This window comes from Vigna unguiculata, chromosome 4, assembly GCF_037176805.1.
Source record: "Vigna unguiculata cultivar grain cowpea cultivar isolate G323 ecotype 2 chromosome 4, ASM3717680v1, whole genome shotgun sequence".
Classification (NCBI taxonomy): domain Eukaryota; kingdom Viridiplantae; phylum Streptophyta; class Magnoliopsida; order Fabales; family Fabaceae; genus Vigna; species Vigna unguiculata.
This window is the reverse complement of record NC_140795.1, coordinates 7,597,788-7,616,947: the sequence shown is the minus strand read 5'-3', so window position 1 is coordinate 7,616,947 and position 19,160 is coordinate 7,597,788. Positions and strand designations below refer to the sequence as shown.

The 19,160-nt window shown below is 29.6% G+C and overlaps 1 protein-coding gene across 2 annotated transcripts; it reads right to left on the bottom strand.

The window, feature by feature from the left end:
• Nucleotides 1–3,168: 3,168 nt before the first annotated feature.
• On the bottom strand, nucleotides 3,169–18,889 carry LOC114181626 (agamous-like MADS-box protein FUL-L). 2 transcript variants are annotated; one of them, XM_028068132.2, is made up of 9 exons: nucleotides 18,747–18,889; nucleotides 18,417–18,608; nucleotides 11,902–11,977; nucleotides 5,484–5,548; nucleotides 4,939–5,038; nucleotides 4,731–4,792; nucleotides 4,238–4,279; nucleotides 4,029–4,147; nucleotides 3,169–3,488 (listed from the first exon to the last, which is right to left on the bottom strand). In XM_028068132.2, the coding sequence occupies exons 1-8, from the start codon at nucleotides 18,836–18,838 to the stop codon at nucleotides 4,036–4,038; spliced, it is 741 nt and encodes a 246-aa protein (XP_027923933.1). In that variant the 5' UTR covers nucleotides 18,839–18,889; the 3' UTR covers nucleotides 3,169–3,488; nucleotides 4,029–4,035. The 2 variants fall into 2 exon arrangements, with proteins under 2 accessions (XP_027923933.1, XP_027923931.1); XM_028068130.2 differs by having other exon boundaries at nucleotides 4,751–4,792.
• Nucleotides 18,890–19,160: the final 271 nt, after the last annotated feature.

Sequence of the window (19,160 nt, the reverse complement as noted above, 5' to 3'; positions counted from 1 at the left end):
AGTAAAAGTAAAAATAAAATTAAAAAATAATTTAAATTAAAATAATAAAACTTTATAAAATATATATGTTTTATAATTTTTAATACTGGTTTATATATATATATATATTTTTTTTTTTTCATTTTTAAATTATTTAAAGTTTTATTATTTGAATTTAAATTATATTTTAATTTTGTTTTTCAATTTTTTATTTGGTAATTTTATTATTATTTTTTTATTTTTTAAAGTAATCTTTTTTAAATTTAAATGTTTTATAATTTTGTATACATATTTTAAAAAATTAAATAAAATAAAAAATATATATATATTTTTATATACGGAAGTTGACTTCCGTAATTTTTTTTGACTTTCGGTAGTCGACTTCCGGTGATGTTTTTTGACTTCCGGAAGTCGACTTCCGGTGATGATTTTTGACTTTCGGAAGTCGACTTCCGGTGATGATTTTTGATTTCCGGAAATCATATATTTTGACTTCCGGAAGTCTACATAATTTTGGGGGTGTGGTGTCTGCGTTGTTTGTTAAATGGTCAAAGGGTTTTTTAGTAATTTAAAGAAAGTTTGGAGGTGTAAAAGAAATTTTGGAGGTGCGGGAAGAAAGACCCGTTTGTGAATACTCTTATTAAAAAATCCAACTCATAAGATATAACCAATTCGTAAAACCCTACATAAAATCCCATGGAAGCTTGATCTTATAAATAGTTTTCTTCCCGAATATTAATCAAGCTACATCCCTCTTTTAAATTTAGGAAGACACATAGAGCTTCACTTTATAGAAAGAAAAATATTTCTTTCGCACCCACCTTTTTTTTATATTCATTTGAAAACTAATTTCTATAATAAAATATTATATTAACATAATAATGATAAATATAAATAAAATATTATAATAATTATAAATAATAATTTATGGGATTATAATTTGAATGTAAGAGAAAAAAATATGATGTAAAATCATAATTACCCTTATAGAAAAAGGGAATGTTTAATTAATAAACACACATTAATCTACACAAGACATCTAATTTTAATTTTATTTAGTGAGATAAATTATCTGTTTTCTTAACGATACTTTTTTCTAGAAATAAAATAAGTTTATTAAACTATTTGGTTTCATAACATTGAGGTTGAATGTTTCCTTACTAGATGTTTTCCAAGTTGTATTTTCTTTTATTTATTATACAGTATTGCTAACATGCTTATATACATATTAAAAAAAATTTAATCATTTTTTATAAGATTAAAACTAATTAAGTATAAATATTTTTATATTGATATCTATATATAAACATTTGACAATGACATTGTCTTACCACGTGACATACTACGAATCTGACACATGATAATAATTTTTTTGCAAAAAATATAATTAAAAAATAAAAAAAATATAAATCATATATTGACACGTGATACACCGTTAACAACGTTACTAATCTTTGTCTGAAAGAGAGTTAATTAATGATTTTTTTTTTCAAAATAGTGGGGATGCAATTGATATTTTTTTAAAAACGGGAAGTAAATTAATATCTTTACCAAATGAGACCATTCGAGTAATTAAATTTTTGCTAATATTTCTATATAAAATTATAGTTTCATATATAGTTTCACAGATAATTTGGTTGTTTTCTTGCGCTTCTAAACATTATTCTTTGTTAAAAGAAAAGAAAAACTCTTTTAAACTACTAATTTCAGATTTAATTTTTAACCACTAAGGGAGTGTAGCTTAGTCAAATAGGATATCTTTCAATTACCGTAAACTTGACAATATTTCTATTCAATTCTTATAAATAAATAAAAGTTTGATGACAGACATTGAACTTTTGAAGGCTTTTGCTTCGTGCATCTTTATTATTATTGATTGCATTTCCATAGTAATAAAAAAACATTAAAATATTTTCTTTCACTATATTATATTATCACTAAAAGAAGAAAAAGAGGGAGATTGCTGCAAAGAAAGTAAAGGAGACAGAATGCGTTATGGAAAAAAACTCGTTTCACAAATTTTCTTCTGGAATACATTTTATGTATTCCGAAAATCTTGGTTTTCACAATTTGTAAAAGTATTATATATTTTCTGGAAAGTTTGTTTTACAATGTTTGTTTTACAATGTATTTCATGCACTTTAAAAATCTCATTCTAAAAATTTTGTTCCAAAAATACAATTTCAAAAGTCTCACTCTGAAAGTCTTGTTTCAGAAATCATGTTTTGAAAATTTTAAAATTTATTTCAAAAAAATTACAGAAGAAATAATCGAAAAATTACTTTTATGAAGAATAAAATATCATTTTTAAAATTATTCTGGTTGGCAAAGAAATTGTGTGGGTGCAGAAAGAAAATACCATTGTAAATGGTGGAAATATGTCCTAGGTAAGGTCCATTATCCTTGCTCGATATACTGTTTTGATCCATTAGCTGCTTCTTTTCCTTTTGTTAGGCAGTTTCTTACTGCACCTCCATAATTTTCTTTCTGCATCCCCTTATAAAGAAACTTAACGTTTTGCCTTCTTTTAATTATATAATCTAAAAATAAAAGCTGATTTCTGATTATCACTTCTAGCCATACGAAGGTTACTATGATATTCGAATTGCGAAATTTGAAACTTAAAAATAAAAATAACTTGTGAATCGCACAATCTATTTTTAAAAAAAAAAAAAAACAAAGGACTACTAAATTTTATAATCTAAATTTATTTTTGACTTTGGAATTATACAGGACAAAAATAAAAAAATAAATTTTAAATTTACAATCTAAAAAAGGATAAAATGTAAAATTTCTTTACATAAAGTTTCAGGAGGAAAGTTATGAAGATGCAGGAAGAAACTGTCTTTCTTATGGTGTAGTTCCTATGGAGATAAATATTTGATCATTTTTTTAACTGGTTTTGTGTTTGTGCATCTTTTTACTTAGCTTTCTCCTCCCAATCTTTAAGTAGTTGTTTGATTTAAGTAAAATTTTTATTTATTTTTTTACTGATTTTATATAAACTTTTTTTTTTTAAAAAAAGTACAATAAAAAAGTTCTTCCAAATGCTAACAGCCCCTTGCATGTTTAGGTTTTCTGGTGCGCATTCACTGAGAAAATTTACTTTTAGCACACATAACTGTTGATTTCACGGTTTTATTATTTAAGTTGCACCATTCATTATTTGCTAAAGATAACACTCCATGATTTGCATGGAAAAATCACTTGCACTATATATAATAGCATTCTTGGCCAATGAAATATTTGGCAAAAGCATGAAATTTGAAGGCACATCCTATTGAAGAATGAGCAGTTATGCATGGGTACACCATTATTCTTTATGTTTTTGACACATACTTATATAGCTTATGCTTTTAACATCCATAACATGTCACAAACATAACACTGCCACACTTATTCATCTTGCAAACTGATGCAGCATCCATGGTGGGATCAGAGTAGTCGTACTAGGAACTGCTCGTCCTTCATCCACTTCCTCCAGTGCCGCTGCAGCTTGTAAATTCTCACTGCACCATTTTCACACTTATAATCTCAAAACTCTAGTAATATATATAGATTCATAAAAGGAGATTTACAGGGTAGATTCAGGTTTCTTTTTTTTGGCAAATTTGTCCAAACATTAGCAAGTCAGAAAATAAGTCGTATGGACTCGTGCCGATTTCAAAAGCAAAATCGTGAAGACTCTACACAATTTTTTTATGAATACTAAGAAGTGAAGTCGTCAATATCCATGACGACATCACTTTCTAAAAAATTTGTGAAGTCGAGATTTTGTTTTTGAAGTCATCATGAGTCCACACGACTTAAACCATGATGAGTAAATATTTTATGACTTGTTTATTTTCGTAATTTCTAACAAATTTGACCTACATATATAAAAACTAGAGATTCAATGACAATGATACCTGAACTAAATTCATAAGAAAATTAATAACAATATACCTCCAACCTAAAATCTAAAGTATTGAGTTTATGAGCTCTAAATTTGAAAAGTTGATTCTATGGTTTTTATATATAGATGGTGAGAAGAGAGATGAGATAGATACCGAGGTGTTAAAGAAGGAACAAGTCTATGTTGTGGTTGTAGCTGTGGAGGGCATGGTTGAGGAATGGTTTGTGGCACACATTGTGAACGTTCAGCCACTGCTTTTCCTTTGTCCTTAATCTACTCATCAATGTAACAAACAGGTCAACAACAACCTTTTTCCCTTATCCCTTCTCTTAATACAAAACTCATACATTACATGGCTTCTACCTTCTTTGTAAGCGTCCCATTTTGCTCCTGCAGTTGCTTTGCCTGTCACATCCACACCACACTTTGTTACTACATTATACATAAAGTATATGTAATATGTTTTTACGATATTTTTTTATCGACAAATGTTAATGGTTAGTTTTTTATTATTAGAAATTTTCATATTACACGAGATTTTTCCTTTAAATTTGTTAAAAAAAATTGTAAGAAAAAACTTTTTTTCTGCCATTTTTTCTAAGAATTTTAATTGACAGGTAATTCTTTCGTGAGTAATCATTTTCTACCCAATTATAAAATTTGCAAGTATTTCTTACAAAATTTATTGTGAAAAATGTTTTATATAAAATATTTTGCAAGAAAATTGATAGCAATTTCTTGCAAAAAAATTTTACAACAAAATTTGTAGATATTTCCTAGAAAAATATTTTGAAAACAAAATTGGCTGAAAATATGAATTTTTTTAGTAATGTTTATTACAAAGAAACAGACATACATTAGTAAATCTCCGGTTACCTTTTTCTGCATATCTGAGATGGATTCATTCATCACTTGGTTCTGCAAGAATCATGATCATGATATGAAGATTAGCCGCAGAAAAATGTTATGCATATATAAAACTCGTTTAACTTTTGAAATGGTTTTTGTGGACTTGTTTTAGTTTTGTTATTTGTTTGAAGATGATAAAGCAATTAATTTTGCACCTTTCTAGTTCGGATGCGCTTTATAGCTGTGTCAAGCTGATGCTCCAAACTCTGAAGCTCTCTCAAGCTCAAGGGATCCAGATCTTGTCCAACAAAGTTCCTATATTCAACATGTCATAACTTATTTCTAATTTTGATTTTCTTACACAAAAACTAAATGGTTTTGAAGCATCTTAAAAAAGATAAATTATTAAACATTATTACCTGTTCACACAAATTAAAATGAACTGTTAAAATTTTTATATTGTATTGCCTTGGAGATTTTTTCTGAGTTTTTCGTATTATCTCACTTTGGCTTGTTAAAAGAAATAAAAAACACGCTCTCAGAGATACCTTTTGTGTCTCAAGAAATTTGACAAAAATCACCTAAAATTTTGGTGTTAAATTAGCAGATTTTCTTACTTATAGAAATTATCAACTGGAAAAAAAGAACAGAATGGTGTTTTTGGTGAGAACAGAAGACAAAAAGGTTATAATTAATTGAAAGAGTAGCAGCATAGTTCAAAGTTATTGTTAAGTTTATAGCAGAAGGATGAATAATGTACCTTAAGTTTTTCTCTAAGACTTCAACTTTGCCGGTGAGCTTGAAGCATTGCAAGGACCAATTGCCCTACAATATTACAATGATATTGATGCTGAGAACATACGTATACACACTTAATTTGAAACTAACTTCACCCTGTTTTTTTAAAAAGGAAAACTTTGATGTGCTGCAAATCACAAATATATATAAAATATACTAGACTAAAATCCACAATTAAAAAAAAATCACGTAAATCTAATAAATATTCATTTTTTTTTGTACTCCAATTAAATTAATATTTTATTAGAAAAAGTTGGTGTTAAATGTATTTTCCTATTCATATTGCGTAGAAAATCATACCTAATAAATATTCATTTTTTTTGTACTCCCATTAAATGTATTTAGTCTCTTTAGATATTCATACTCAACCTTTCAAATTGTAGTCATTACATGATTTTGCTTCCAATCTTAAATAATCTTTCAATATGTTGACTATTTGCAATATTTACAATCGTCATTTAGACAAGTTCTGGTCTTTCTTGACTTTTCGTCTTTCTTGAATATCATTAACCTCAATGTATCTTAACATTCTCAATGCTTTAAGGCGAACCTTCCTTATATAGAGAATGAACTTAACCTATTTAAGTGTAATGGATTCATTTCCGACACTAAAAAACTTTCCAGGTTCTCATAGGGTGCAAAATAGAAGCTAACATGAGAATCATTGCATCTTTATCATCTACCTTGAGGCATACGTCTTGAACCTCCATCAAGATTAAATTGAACTCATCAAAATGAGCCTTTAGTGTCATATCATCAAAATGAGTGTTCTTTCTTTCTTTGATGTTTTGTTTTCAAAGATTTCTTCTTCTTCCTCATTTTGGGTTTCTTCAATCCATTTCTAGTGACTTCATAACTTGGATATGGAACATTTTGTATAGACAACTATGACAATAACAAGAAGTAAACATCCTTTACTTCAAGTTTTTCTCTCCTTGAAGTGAAGAACTCATAAAAAGATTTTTTTCATAAAAAGTGACATCCATAAATATAAAGATATGACGAATTTTAAGATGAAAACATTCACACCTCTTTTTATTAGAAGGACAATCAATAAATGGAGATTTAAGAGGTCTAGGATCTAATTTACTATGTTTATGAGAATAAATAAAAATAGCACTACACTCAACAAGGTAAACTGACCCTAGGGTAGTATAGGGAACAAATGAGAATATAAAACTAATTAGAAATGGAGTCATGTGATCAATAGCTCTAGAGTTAAGAATTCAAGCTAAGACAAAGAACTAATAACATTGAATGTACTTTTACTCTTTATGGATAAGGAATATGATCCACATGACCAATCATTGATTAAACTATTCTTCTCAAATGATTTTGTTTCTCTTTATAAGCTTTCATAACATATGTCAAATTAAAACCACAAAACCAAAGACGTAACAAGAGAACAATTGGCAAAAGAACAAATAAATTCATATACACTCAAATCAAAGTCAAATAAGATGTCACCACCTCTTTTAATGGGTTTAAGAGGTCTCATATTGACCTTATTTGTGGTGACAACGAGTGGACTTTACAAGTGGGCTACACACATTGATAGTAGTGGGGTTACTTGATGATGTGCACAACTTTGTTAATAATGCATTTATATGTTATTATTATCGACGATGATGGAGAACAATGGTACGAGAAACTACTAACGTTTTAGTGATCCCAAGATCGAAAGTTTTAATACCAACTTGAAGTATGCAAAGAAACAAAATAATTTTATTGATAACAATCACATTGACGGTAAAACATTGACACAAAGGACAACAACATAAGCATTAAGATCTCTTTGTGATTGATAAATAGAAGTTTGTTAAGGAAAAGTTTAACACCTATAATTTTGATTAATTGGAAACAACAAAACACAAAAACATGTTAGTACTTTATTTGTAAGACGAAAGTCTTGTTAAAACCACAAAATATATTTGTGTTTAATGTGTGAAACGATATAATAATGTATATTATTATTTCAATGTCTAACAAACATTTACATGTTCAAACGAAATGCCCATATGTTTAAATTGATATCACACTTCATAAACATCTAATGAATATTCTTTACGTTTGACCAAGAGAATCTAGTTTGTAGTTTCTACACTAATGCAGAAGTGGGCTTTTAACTCGTCTTATATGCATCGGTTATCCAAGAACTAAAGCATATATTGGTGCGGTGACATTTTTGCAACTCCTGTCAACTTTTATGCCTCGGTTCACTATACACCCGAAGCAAAAAAGGCTTTTATGCCTCGATTCTCAAAAATCCGGTGCCAAATGACCTCATATGCTTCAGGATTTCAGACCTGAAGCCAAAAACTTAGCCAATATTTAAAAAATGCCATTGGACGTTTGATGTCTGGCCTCTGGTGGTAGGGAAACCAGTGCCAAAAAAACTTTATGCCTCGGTTAAAAATTGAACCAAGGCCATATTGTTTGATTAGGGTTCAAATAGTGAACCATTTGGACGCCCTCAACATCTCTGACTTTGCCCTCGTCGAGTCGCTCCCCAAAGCACATGAAGACAAGCGTTGGGTTGAGAATCGTTAGATTGAGAATCATATTTAAGGCGAGCGAGGAGGGTGTGGGGGACCCAGTTGCAGATCCTAGAGAAGGACTTGACGCATGAGTGGTGCAACATCTTGGAGGTGAGGTTTCAGCAGAGGATACGCCACATGGGGCTATAGGAGGTAGAGCCGATGTTGCATTGGTCGCTGGTGAGGATTTCGGAGGTGGCGAGAGTCTTGGGGTGGTCGGAGAAGAGGGAACCGTTTTGGACGAGGGCTTGGCGGGCGAGGGTGCGATCAGTCGGCGATGAATATGGCTCATTGAGACTTGATTCGGATGGTGACGATGGGGACGAACTTGGCGTGGAGGTTTCGAAGAATTGACTCGAGTTGGCTGAAGGATTTGAGGAGCCATTGGATGCTTGTGAGGATCGGGATGTGAAGAGGACCTAGAAGGGTGTTAATGGTTTTGGTTTGAAGGATGAATATGGCTCTTACGATGACGCAGACGCACACAGAGCTATGATGATGAACCAATGACCATATGGCTTCAGTTCCTAGAGAACTGAACTAGAAAGTGGGAAGATATGGTTTCGGTTTTCACCCGAGGCCAAAAACTGACCCTTTTTGGCCTCGATCTTATATGCCTCAGTTCCAAAACCGGTGTAGAATAGAAAAAATAACTGCTGCCAAATTCCCTTCCTACACTGGTGCTACCACATTAATGATCTTTTCAAACTCATGCTAAAGTTGCTTTAATTTACCAACTCACTAACGCATGCTTTATCTAGAAAGGATTGTTTTACCGAATAAATTGTGATTTACTTAATTTCAAGTAAAAGCTTTTTCCTGATAAGTCCATCCAACTATCGAGATGTTGCAAGAAGAGAAGTGCATTTAATGCATATATGGATTATATTGAATGCATCTTCAATGTTAAAGTTATTCAAACCTAGAAAATCATTTAAGTTTGAAATTTGACTCAACAACCAACAAAGGATTTGCAACAACTCATTCAAGTGAGTCTAAAGATGACTTAATGAGCAAATGCTTATAAAAACCTCCATTCTTTTACTATCTCCTTAGTCCTAAGCAAAAGTTATCTTCCAAGCAATATAAAGAGAGTTCTTTATTTGTAAATTCTTCATTGTTGTGAGACAATCTCTAAGTACAACTAGTATTTAAATTTTATACTCACTCTTTTGTCTGTGAACTTTGTATTAACAAATGTATAATCTCGAGAAACTTTATGTACTTTGTCCATAAAGACCTTACGTTCTCATGCTCGATGGTAGGTAGTCAAGGGTGACTTTAAGTACTTATTGTAAGCCAAAAGTGGTAGTAAGAAACTTGTAATAGTTGGTTATCATAAAATGTTTGTTGTAGTGTTTGTGAACTTCTTTGTAACACCTTCAAACAAATCTTTGTCATTGTTTAATAGGCATAACAGGGGAAATATTTATAAAGTAATGTCTATTCAAGCCTCTTTCTAAAACTATAATATTTCAAAAATATACTTGATTACAAATAAAAGAAGTGCACTTTTATTGGATATGTTTGGCTACTGTGTTTAGGATAATACAAACAAAAATATGATTTATAGAGATGCAATTTTAAGCGAAAGAATGACGGAGGATGATTATGACACCCAAAGATATAAAGCCAAACTAAATATTAAAGAGTTTCAACAAAAGTTAACTACACTGAAATATTTGTTCTAGTTGTGATGGTAAATTTACTATTATGTTTATATTAAGCAGTATGACTACTTAAGAAATCTTCCCAGGATACTTAGATATAAAAATTACATTTCTTCATGATGATTTAGACGAGGAGATACCCTAACTTGAATCTTTTATTAAGAGACTAGGAAGGAGAATATGATTTGTGAATTGAAAAAGAGTTTGTAAATGTTTAAACAAGAATTAAGACAATGTTATGAAAAGTTTGATGGATTCTTGAGATTGAATCCAATTATAATTTAGATACTTTATGTGGATGATATGTAATAACAAGTTCAAATATGATGAAATTGAAAAATTGGTTTAAATGTAAAAAAAACTTGACATGATTTGGATTCAAAGAAAATTGTTGTAATGCCAACAAAAATAATTGATATAACTTTAAGGATTGTTATCAAAACTAGAATCGATTCACGAATGTACTAATAGCCAGAATGCAATGCATATAGCTTAAGGATAAAGTAGTGATACTAAGAAAGATCTCATAAATAACAATCAATTAAATATATTGATAAGGGTAGTAATTATTTTTAAACTGAAGTTGCTCAACTTTAGTTGGCCTACAAAAATAGCAACAAAAGAAGGATGTTGTATTGGTAGAAGTATGAAAACAAATTGAAGTCAATCTTCACATTTTATAAATTAATGAATTTTAATAAAAGAAAAAACACACTAAGAATATTAGTGAAATAAAATATTATTTATATTTCCCAATTGCGAGTTAAATGTTTTTGTAAACATTTATTTTAGAATTTTCTCTTCTAATACAATATTTGCAGCAACTAAAAAATATAAGCAAAAACTAACTAAATTTTATTATCAATTTTGTCTTATTATTTTATATTTGTTTTTTTAAATAAATTTAATTATAAGAAATTTACATAATTTTCATGTAAATTGAATGGCTTCTTGTTGTCAAGAAATTATAATGTAATTTCTCTTATTTTATTGTAAGTGAACTAGTGAAAAAATTGAGTAAAAAATAAAAACTTGGTTCAGTTTCACTCTTTTATTTTTTGAACACCCCAAAAAGAAGGGATTGCTAAAGATTCGTTTCTTCCCTCTCTCCATTTGTACAACCTATTACATAAACATATTCCTTTTTCTCCTTTTCTCCTTTTCTCCATTTCTCCATGCATAGCTTCTCCCTACTTCTGCACAGTCACTTCAACCTTCTCATGCTTACACTTTATCCCTCTAAACATTTTCTCTTCTACTCTTCTGCTACTATCACACATTCTTACACTGTCTTTCTCACACTTGCTTCAAAATTTGCTAATCATTATGTGTTGACGGGATTTTAAGGGCAACTTAGCAAAATGACACCTCACTTTGAAAGAGGAGGGTGAACAAAACCAATTCCGAATGGCTTTAGCAAATGACACCTCAGTGAATGCATTTGAAATCATATTCTCTTTAAAGTTTCAGTTTTTATGAACGAAACACTTCAGTTGAGTAAAGGAAAAAGAGTGTTTATAGGTCACTTTTTAGACATGACCTAGTTTTTTGCTCTTAGGGTTCCAAACCCTACAATTATATATGTTGGATTGTGTTATTAAAGTATATATATGTGTATGTATGTTGTCTCTCTAGCTAATATATGAATGAAACCTAGTTTACATTAAATAAAATGTTACATCACAAAACTTTTCTCTTGGTTGTGTTCTGGTTCTATTATATACGCATTCCTTGTGAATATCTAAAGAGAATCCTACACCTGTACACTATAAATAGCCTCTTTTTTGACAGTGTGGTTTTGGTTCTTCAGTTTGAAAACTGCACAATTTTGATTAACTTGTCATCAAACATTCATAGAAAGGTTCACGTGACAGCAAAATAGTGTAAATAGTACACATAAGCTTCATGTATATCACCAAATGCATCTTTCAGCCACATTAATGTAAAAACTTCCATAGTATATATCAAAACAGAAGGTTAAAAATCAGATACTATAGCAATATAAGTTATGTAAATACAATGAAAGCACAGATATTCATGCTGTTGGCGATGCATTATATATATAACTATATATATATATATATATATATATATATATATATATATATATATATATATATATATAAAACTAAGCTTATATAGATATTAAAAAAGCTGTGATTAGAGGAGGTACCTGTGATTCATCACCATCTTCAACAAGTTGCCCTATATGGGCATGTCTCTCATATCGTTCAAGGACGTTTTCCATACTGTCATAATAGAAACAATAATACTCAGAACTTTATTATTCTATTCACTATAAAATTACAAAAATAAATCAAATTATACGCAAAGTATATGTGAGAAATAAAAAAAATGTGAGACTATTCTAATTAAGAGAGTAAGTTTAGACTTAACTATACTCGAGAAATATAAAACGAAAACCAATCTGTAAAGTGATATACTATTTGCATTTTATATGTACTTTATTTGAGTCTCAGTGTTTATTGTTTTCGATTATTATTAAAAACATCTTAGGATACTTAGAGTAGGGTACCCTGTGGTTAACACGTGAGTTCAACCTACGAAACTAAGGAATATTCCGAACATTATGCAACAGTGAGTGCTTCTACCAAATTTTGTAGGTATAGTTGTTAGGGTCCTGTTGGATCACATGGCATGGCCAAATGCAAAATTAGCAAAGTACACTCTTTTGGGAATGGATTGTATACATAGGAAAGAGAGAAACATGTATAGAGAAAATGTAACAGATGTCACTATATAGTAATAATAATAAAAAATGATGAGGCGCTGCTGAATGTTTTTCACACTATGTAGAATACTGTTATAATAAATGTAGATGCGAAATGAGAATTGGATTTTCAATTGAAATTAAAAATTGAGTTTAATTATTAAGTATTTTCAGAATCAAAATCATAATTTTGATGTCTGATATTTTTCCATATTTATTGTACAGCTAAAATTAATTCTTTAAATTCTTAAATTTGACTTTCTTAGTCACAAATTCTAACCATTCTTTTCCATCCTGAAATAACTTTCTCCATTTCTTTTCCTTTTTTTATTATTTCTGTCACCATTTCCATCACCATCAAGATATAACTAATTACCAACTTGAACGTTATTATGATTGTCACATTCAAAACAATCATTGTATCCTCTTACCTATAATCTTCAACTCCATAATACAACCAATATAACTTATGAATCCAACTGTTCAAGGAACAAGTTTAATTGTGTAATTTATTTAGATTATTATAAATTATTTTAGTTAAATATTTTTATTGGATATAACTAATGTTTTATTAATAGTTTTGTAAAGAGCACTTTGTGTTATTGTTTTACTCTACATTTATTTAAAATCAGCATGATACTTCTTTCTAATAAGAATTTGTGCAAAACATAGTTTAGTAAGATATAATATTCTTATAATTGTGGAATTATATTTAAGTTCTGTTTACATTTTGTTATTTCTTTGATATTTCAATTCATAAATGACTATTCTGAGACAGTCCAACTAACAATTTCTATATAGATTAAAATTTTCAACCTAATTTAAAACGAGCTCAACCAAACTCATCCATTTTCTTACGAATTCAAGATAAAATTTAAAATAATCTATGATAAAGTATTGAGAACTGATGTTATAAAAAAAATCAATTTCAAGCTTATGAAACACTTTAACTTGTTTAATGTTCCATTGGCTAAACCCAATTATATGCATATTGATAGTAATTGATGACAAAGTCTGCAAGTAGCCATAACAACAATCATTATATAGCAATGAAATTCTGACAATGATGGCTAAGCAACAACATCAAAATAGTTGTTGAAGCAATAATGATGTGCAATAAAAACAAAGAAATCATGTGCACAATGTAGGATTAAAGTTAGAAGAGTTATTATTCTTTGGACAAGAATTGAGAATCAAAAGCATGCATAATAAATTTTCATTTCATTAATTATTATTTCATGGAGTTGAAACTATAATTACAAACGATATTTTCTTACATAGTAATTAAAATTATTGTTCAATTCAATTCCAAACTTCTCACACCAGTGGTAGATCAGGTGATGGTAGGCACTTGCACTCTTCATATTTTAGAAATATGACTAAATATGTTAAATTTACATGCATTTAATATAAATAATTATTGATACACATTTCATTTTTGATAAATTATATATATTTTTTAAAATTCGTGTACCTTTTTAACAGTTAAGATTCAAATAGACAAAATGAAAATAAAAGTGAAATAAAACAATTAATATGATAGAAACATGTATAGACAAATTAGTATTAAAAAATATGATATAAATTATATAATTATCTCTTATGGGTATGCTTTCATGCAATGCTTACCTTTAACACTATTTTTTTCTTACCATCTGCCATCACACATTTTTTTATATAGCTTACACAATATCGTACTAAAATATTGCATAACTAATTTCTCCTCTCTTTTTTTTTTTTTCGGGAAATTATTATGGAAAGTCCAATGCTATAAAATACATAAATAAGAAATATCTAGAGAAAGAGCATAAACATATATAAGCATAAATGATATAATGATAGAAAAATATAGACAAATAACGATTTTATGGATACCTCTTACATATGTATATATTTGATATCGAATATGGGAAAATATAGAAAGCAAAATGCTAATATAGTATATAATATGATGCTTTTAGAAAAAAGTGATAGAGAGTAAGTAAACTCTATCTGGTAAATGTTGTGGTAGACTGAAGAAAACATAACTCAGATAAATACATGAATAAAAAGAGAGAAGAAACAAATAATAATTTTTAAATTACTTAAGATCTCTTCATTGATTATATCTTTTCTAATTCTTCAAAAGTTGATTAGAGATTGGTGTAATTAGAAAAGAGACTGTATATACTGACAAGGTATTTTATATATAGATATAAATATATTTTATATATATAGATATAAAAATATATCATTACTCGTTTTTTACGAGTAAATACACAGAATTTGTATTTAGACTTCAACCCCTGAACATGGTACGAAGATTAAATGTCAGCTTTTTTCTATTGCTAGGTAAAAACCTGTCCCTATGGGAGAAAAGTGTTCAGAAGAATAAACTCTCTCTCTCTCTCTCTCAACAGCCATTTCTCCATAGATTCTCCACCTGCAAATGCAGTGTCTGAGAAACCAACAAAGCTTAAATACCTATCAGCAGATCCAAAGAGGACCCTCACAACATTAAATGCTGTCGAGGAACAACTCCATAGTCCAATGTTATGGAAACATCCCTTTTTCAAGCAATGTTTTTTCACAAAAAAAATGGAGTCAGAAACTTCCTTGTTAGCAAAACCCTTTGGGTTCTGCATAACTCTTCATGCATGCTGGTGTTGAGAGAGAGAATCGTTCAGAAAACTACAATGAACATATATATAGCTCTTTTTATGGCCATAATTACTTTCAATCTTCAAGAAAAACATTGAACAAGAACGTTAAAGAACCGTTTTACACTGTTGTCTACTTGTCGATGATGTTTTCTAATAATTATTTTATTGCCTCAAATACCGATGATTAACATTTCAAGATATAATAAAATGTCTTTATTTTTTTAATTATGTTTTTTATGTATAATATTTAGATTATTTTAAAAAGAAAATTTTAAGTTTAATTTAACTTTATAAACTATGAACCGTGAGGTAATGATAAAGAAAGGAAGTTTAAAGTGTTATTTAACTTTATAAATCTATTTTATTTTTAGTTGATACAAGATCTTCAACACATCTTTTTCACCTTTAAACATATATTTCTTGAATATAGGACTAGATATTAATGGAGGATTGAATAATAATCAAATAACAAATATTAAATTTTATTAAAATAAACTTAAGGTGAAAAGAACATGAAACACAAAAGGAACCTAGTATGCACATACATATGTATTCGCCATAGGTCCTAGTGCAAGAGATGGAATTCTGCCTAATAGGGTATTATTGATTGGCATGGGAATATATAGACCTATTCGCAGACTGTTCTCAAGATTTGAAACTGCAACCTTTTCACGAGACAACGACTATTTCTCTCTAAGAAACTACTCTTGTATGAAAAGCTAGATAAATATCGAACAGAGATATATAATTGGTGTACGTAACTTAGAGGAATTAACACATTTTTAGTTTTAACTATTTATGCTAAGGTCAAGAGTAAAATAGTCTAATCAAAAGTAGAAACCAAAAGAAGGCATTTCCTTTATTATAGATAGATAGATAGATATCATTGATAAAGCTTCCATTTTCAAAACACATTTGCTTTTTGTTTTTCTGTGGGAGATTTTGATAATGTTGATTAATATATAAGTTTCTTGTCAGAAATAAGTTATAAGTACAATGGTGAATATTTCATACCATGGTGACCAAAACAACATCATGTGTCTGTAACTATGTGTTAAACTTCATAGCTCATGCATGCTCACCTAAGAAGAAACTATCAGGGTAATTTGTTCATAACTTGAGTTATCTACAGATTTTTGAAGTTGATCCATATTAATTGTTCATCCATAATAACATTTCTTTTAGTGGTGTTAGTTTTTTTTTCTTCTCTTGAAGAGGTTCATACCAACCCCAAATTGAAACTGTACATAGCTTGAAATTAAGGAATTGAGGATCAAACTCTAGATATCTGTATTTCATAAAACTCTCTACAAAAAATACTTTTAAGAGAAAGATATCAGAAAGACAAAATACAGTTTCCATTTGATTAAACTACAACTTTGACCATTATAAGATTACAAGTATTGATCAATTTAGTTACACTTTGTACAACACTGGTTTAAGGTTGACTTTACAAAACTGTATTTTAATTCTTTCCAGTGAAATTAATGTGTGATTAAAATATATTACATTTTACAAGATGAAGGGTTAAAATAAATCATAGAAATTTCAATTATTACTAATTGATCCCTCACTTTACAAAACACTGGTTTTCAAAATTGACATTGAACAACATTATTATAATTCATTTCATTGAAATTATTGTACACCAAAAATAAAACTACAAGAAGGGTTAGAATAAATGGTAATGAATACATTGTTATTGATTACAATGACTGTTTAATCATTAAAATGTACACGTTTATTCTGAGAGAAAAATAATGTATATATATATAGAGAGAGAGAGGGAGACAGGAAGACTAGACAACTGTTAAGGTTTTTAAAATATACAGTTTAGATTAATACAATTAATTTAACTGAATTTAGCATCTTAAAATTAAAAAGAAGAAAATTAAAATCTATAAGAACATGTCATTCCAAAACTGTACCATCTTTGACCGCTCTCCTATTCTCAAGTTAAAGAATGCAATTATATCAAACAGGAAAAGCTACGTATATTCAGTTCAATGTATATTTTTTGGGATTCTAAAAATTAACAGAAAAATATTAAACAGTTAAGTTATTATCTTTTGTTTGCTTCGATATTTATAACTCAACGCAACATGGGAGATTCCAGAGCAATGTTTAGTTGCTATTTAGAAATTAATAAATTTATGAGTACCTAGAAAGAAACAGGTTGTGTAAGAGAAAGTGCCTCAATCTGCAGGCATTATGAATATTATATACACAACATGTACGGAATCCCTTTTATCGGTAATGAAATTGTATTTATTGCATAACAATTTTTAAGATGTATGAATATATAATGATTTTTTGTTACACTTCACATCCATGTTACAAATAGTGCATGAATCCCAAAACTCTTGTTACATATATCACTTTCACTTTTTCTCTTCCAACATATCATTATATTATACTGCATAATATTTATATCAGTGTATAAAATAACCAGCCACATCAGTTACAAAATCTGAGTGTAGCAGCCAAAATGACATGGAAAACTCTAGGTACTCTTAATTTATTTGTTTGGTGGTGAATCAGTGTATTTATAGTGAACAAAACAAGACAAAAAATTGTATTATATATCAGAAACAATACACTTCAAGTCAGAGGTTTATTACTGTTTCTGTTTGCGCCAGAAAATGATGCACTGTCTTCACTAATAAATTCGCCAGTAAAATTTATTGAAGTAAATATAAACACATTCACAAAAGGAATGCAATAAGAACAGGGAAAAAAAAAGCTTCGATTAGAACCAGAATTAAAAAGAATGAAAACACAATATAAACAAACTAAAAAGTTGTATATGGTGCTAAATATATAGTATTTCACATTTAGGCAAAAAATTGAGTACCAAAGCTTAGATAAACAATCTACTATAAGCGATTTTGAATGCAAGGTTAAGGTTTTCGGTGACTTGTCAACCATAATTGTGGTCATGTACATCATATTACTGTATAATTTTGTACATCAACAAAAATACTGGGATGAACTGTTAAGTATCTGTGATTATAATTTAAGATTTTGGTGAATAATCTTTGGGGTTGACTTTGAAGCAAGGAGGACAACGAAAAAAAGTGGAAAAATGAACAAACAAAAAGAGATAATAATTAACGAAATAACTGGTTAATTCAGATAGATTTGCGATGAGTAAATGATATAGCAAATGCATAATCGAGCGAGAGAATCATCACAGAAGAACCCAACAAAGAATCAATCTGGGCAAGAAGTGAGGAGTGAAAGAAGAGAAAAGGAAAGAAAAAAAACACAAACAATTAACGTGGTACTGAAAAGGTGGTCGGTTAAATAACGAACCTGGATTCAGACGAATACTCGAAGAGTTTCCCTTTGGCATTAAACACAATCAGTGCCACTTGAGCATCACAGAGCACAGAGATTTCATTAGCTTTCTTGCGCAGCCCGGTTCTCCTTTTGGAGAAGGTGACTTGGCGACTGATTTTGTTCTCGATCTGCTTCAGCTGAACCCTTCCTCTTCCCATCTTCAAACTTTCCCAATTAAGAAAGACCAAGTGAGAAAAGGGAGAGAAAAATAGATAGACAAAGAAAACAGCACGCAAATAAGGAAACCCTAGAGTGAGTTCAGAGCACAAAGAGAGAGAGAGAGAGAGAGAGTGTGTGTAATACCTAAGGGAAGATAAAAGAAGGAAAAAAATAGGATGAAAGGAGAAGAGAAAGTGGGTGGTGTGAGTGAGGAATTCGCGTATATAATATAGCATGGTATCTTTCTATTTTTGTGGTGTGCTAAAACGGTTTCAAAAGTGAAGATAGTTTCTTCCATGGTGAAGAAAAGTAAAAGGATAATGGAAAATTATGGAAAAAATAAAAGGGATGAGAGAGAGTAGAACGAGGTTTGGGTTTGGTACAATGCGGTGTCGAGTTGGTAGTGGATGAGGAGAATCGGGTACGATGCGTTGTCGATGAGGGATTGTTGGAGAAAGACACGTCGTTGATGTCACAGATTGCGGCAGACCGTACGAGGATGTGGGGTCAGCTTCCCCACACGCGGAGGCCAACATGGAAGGAAATTCCTTTGCAATT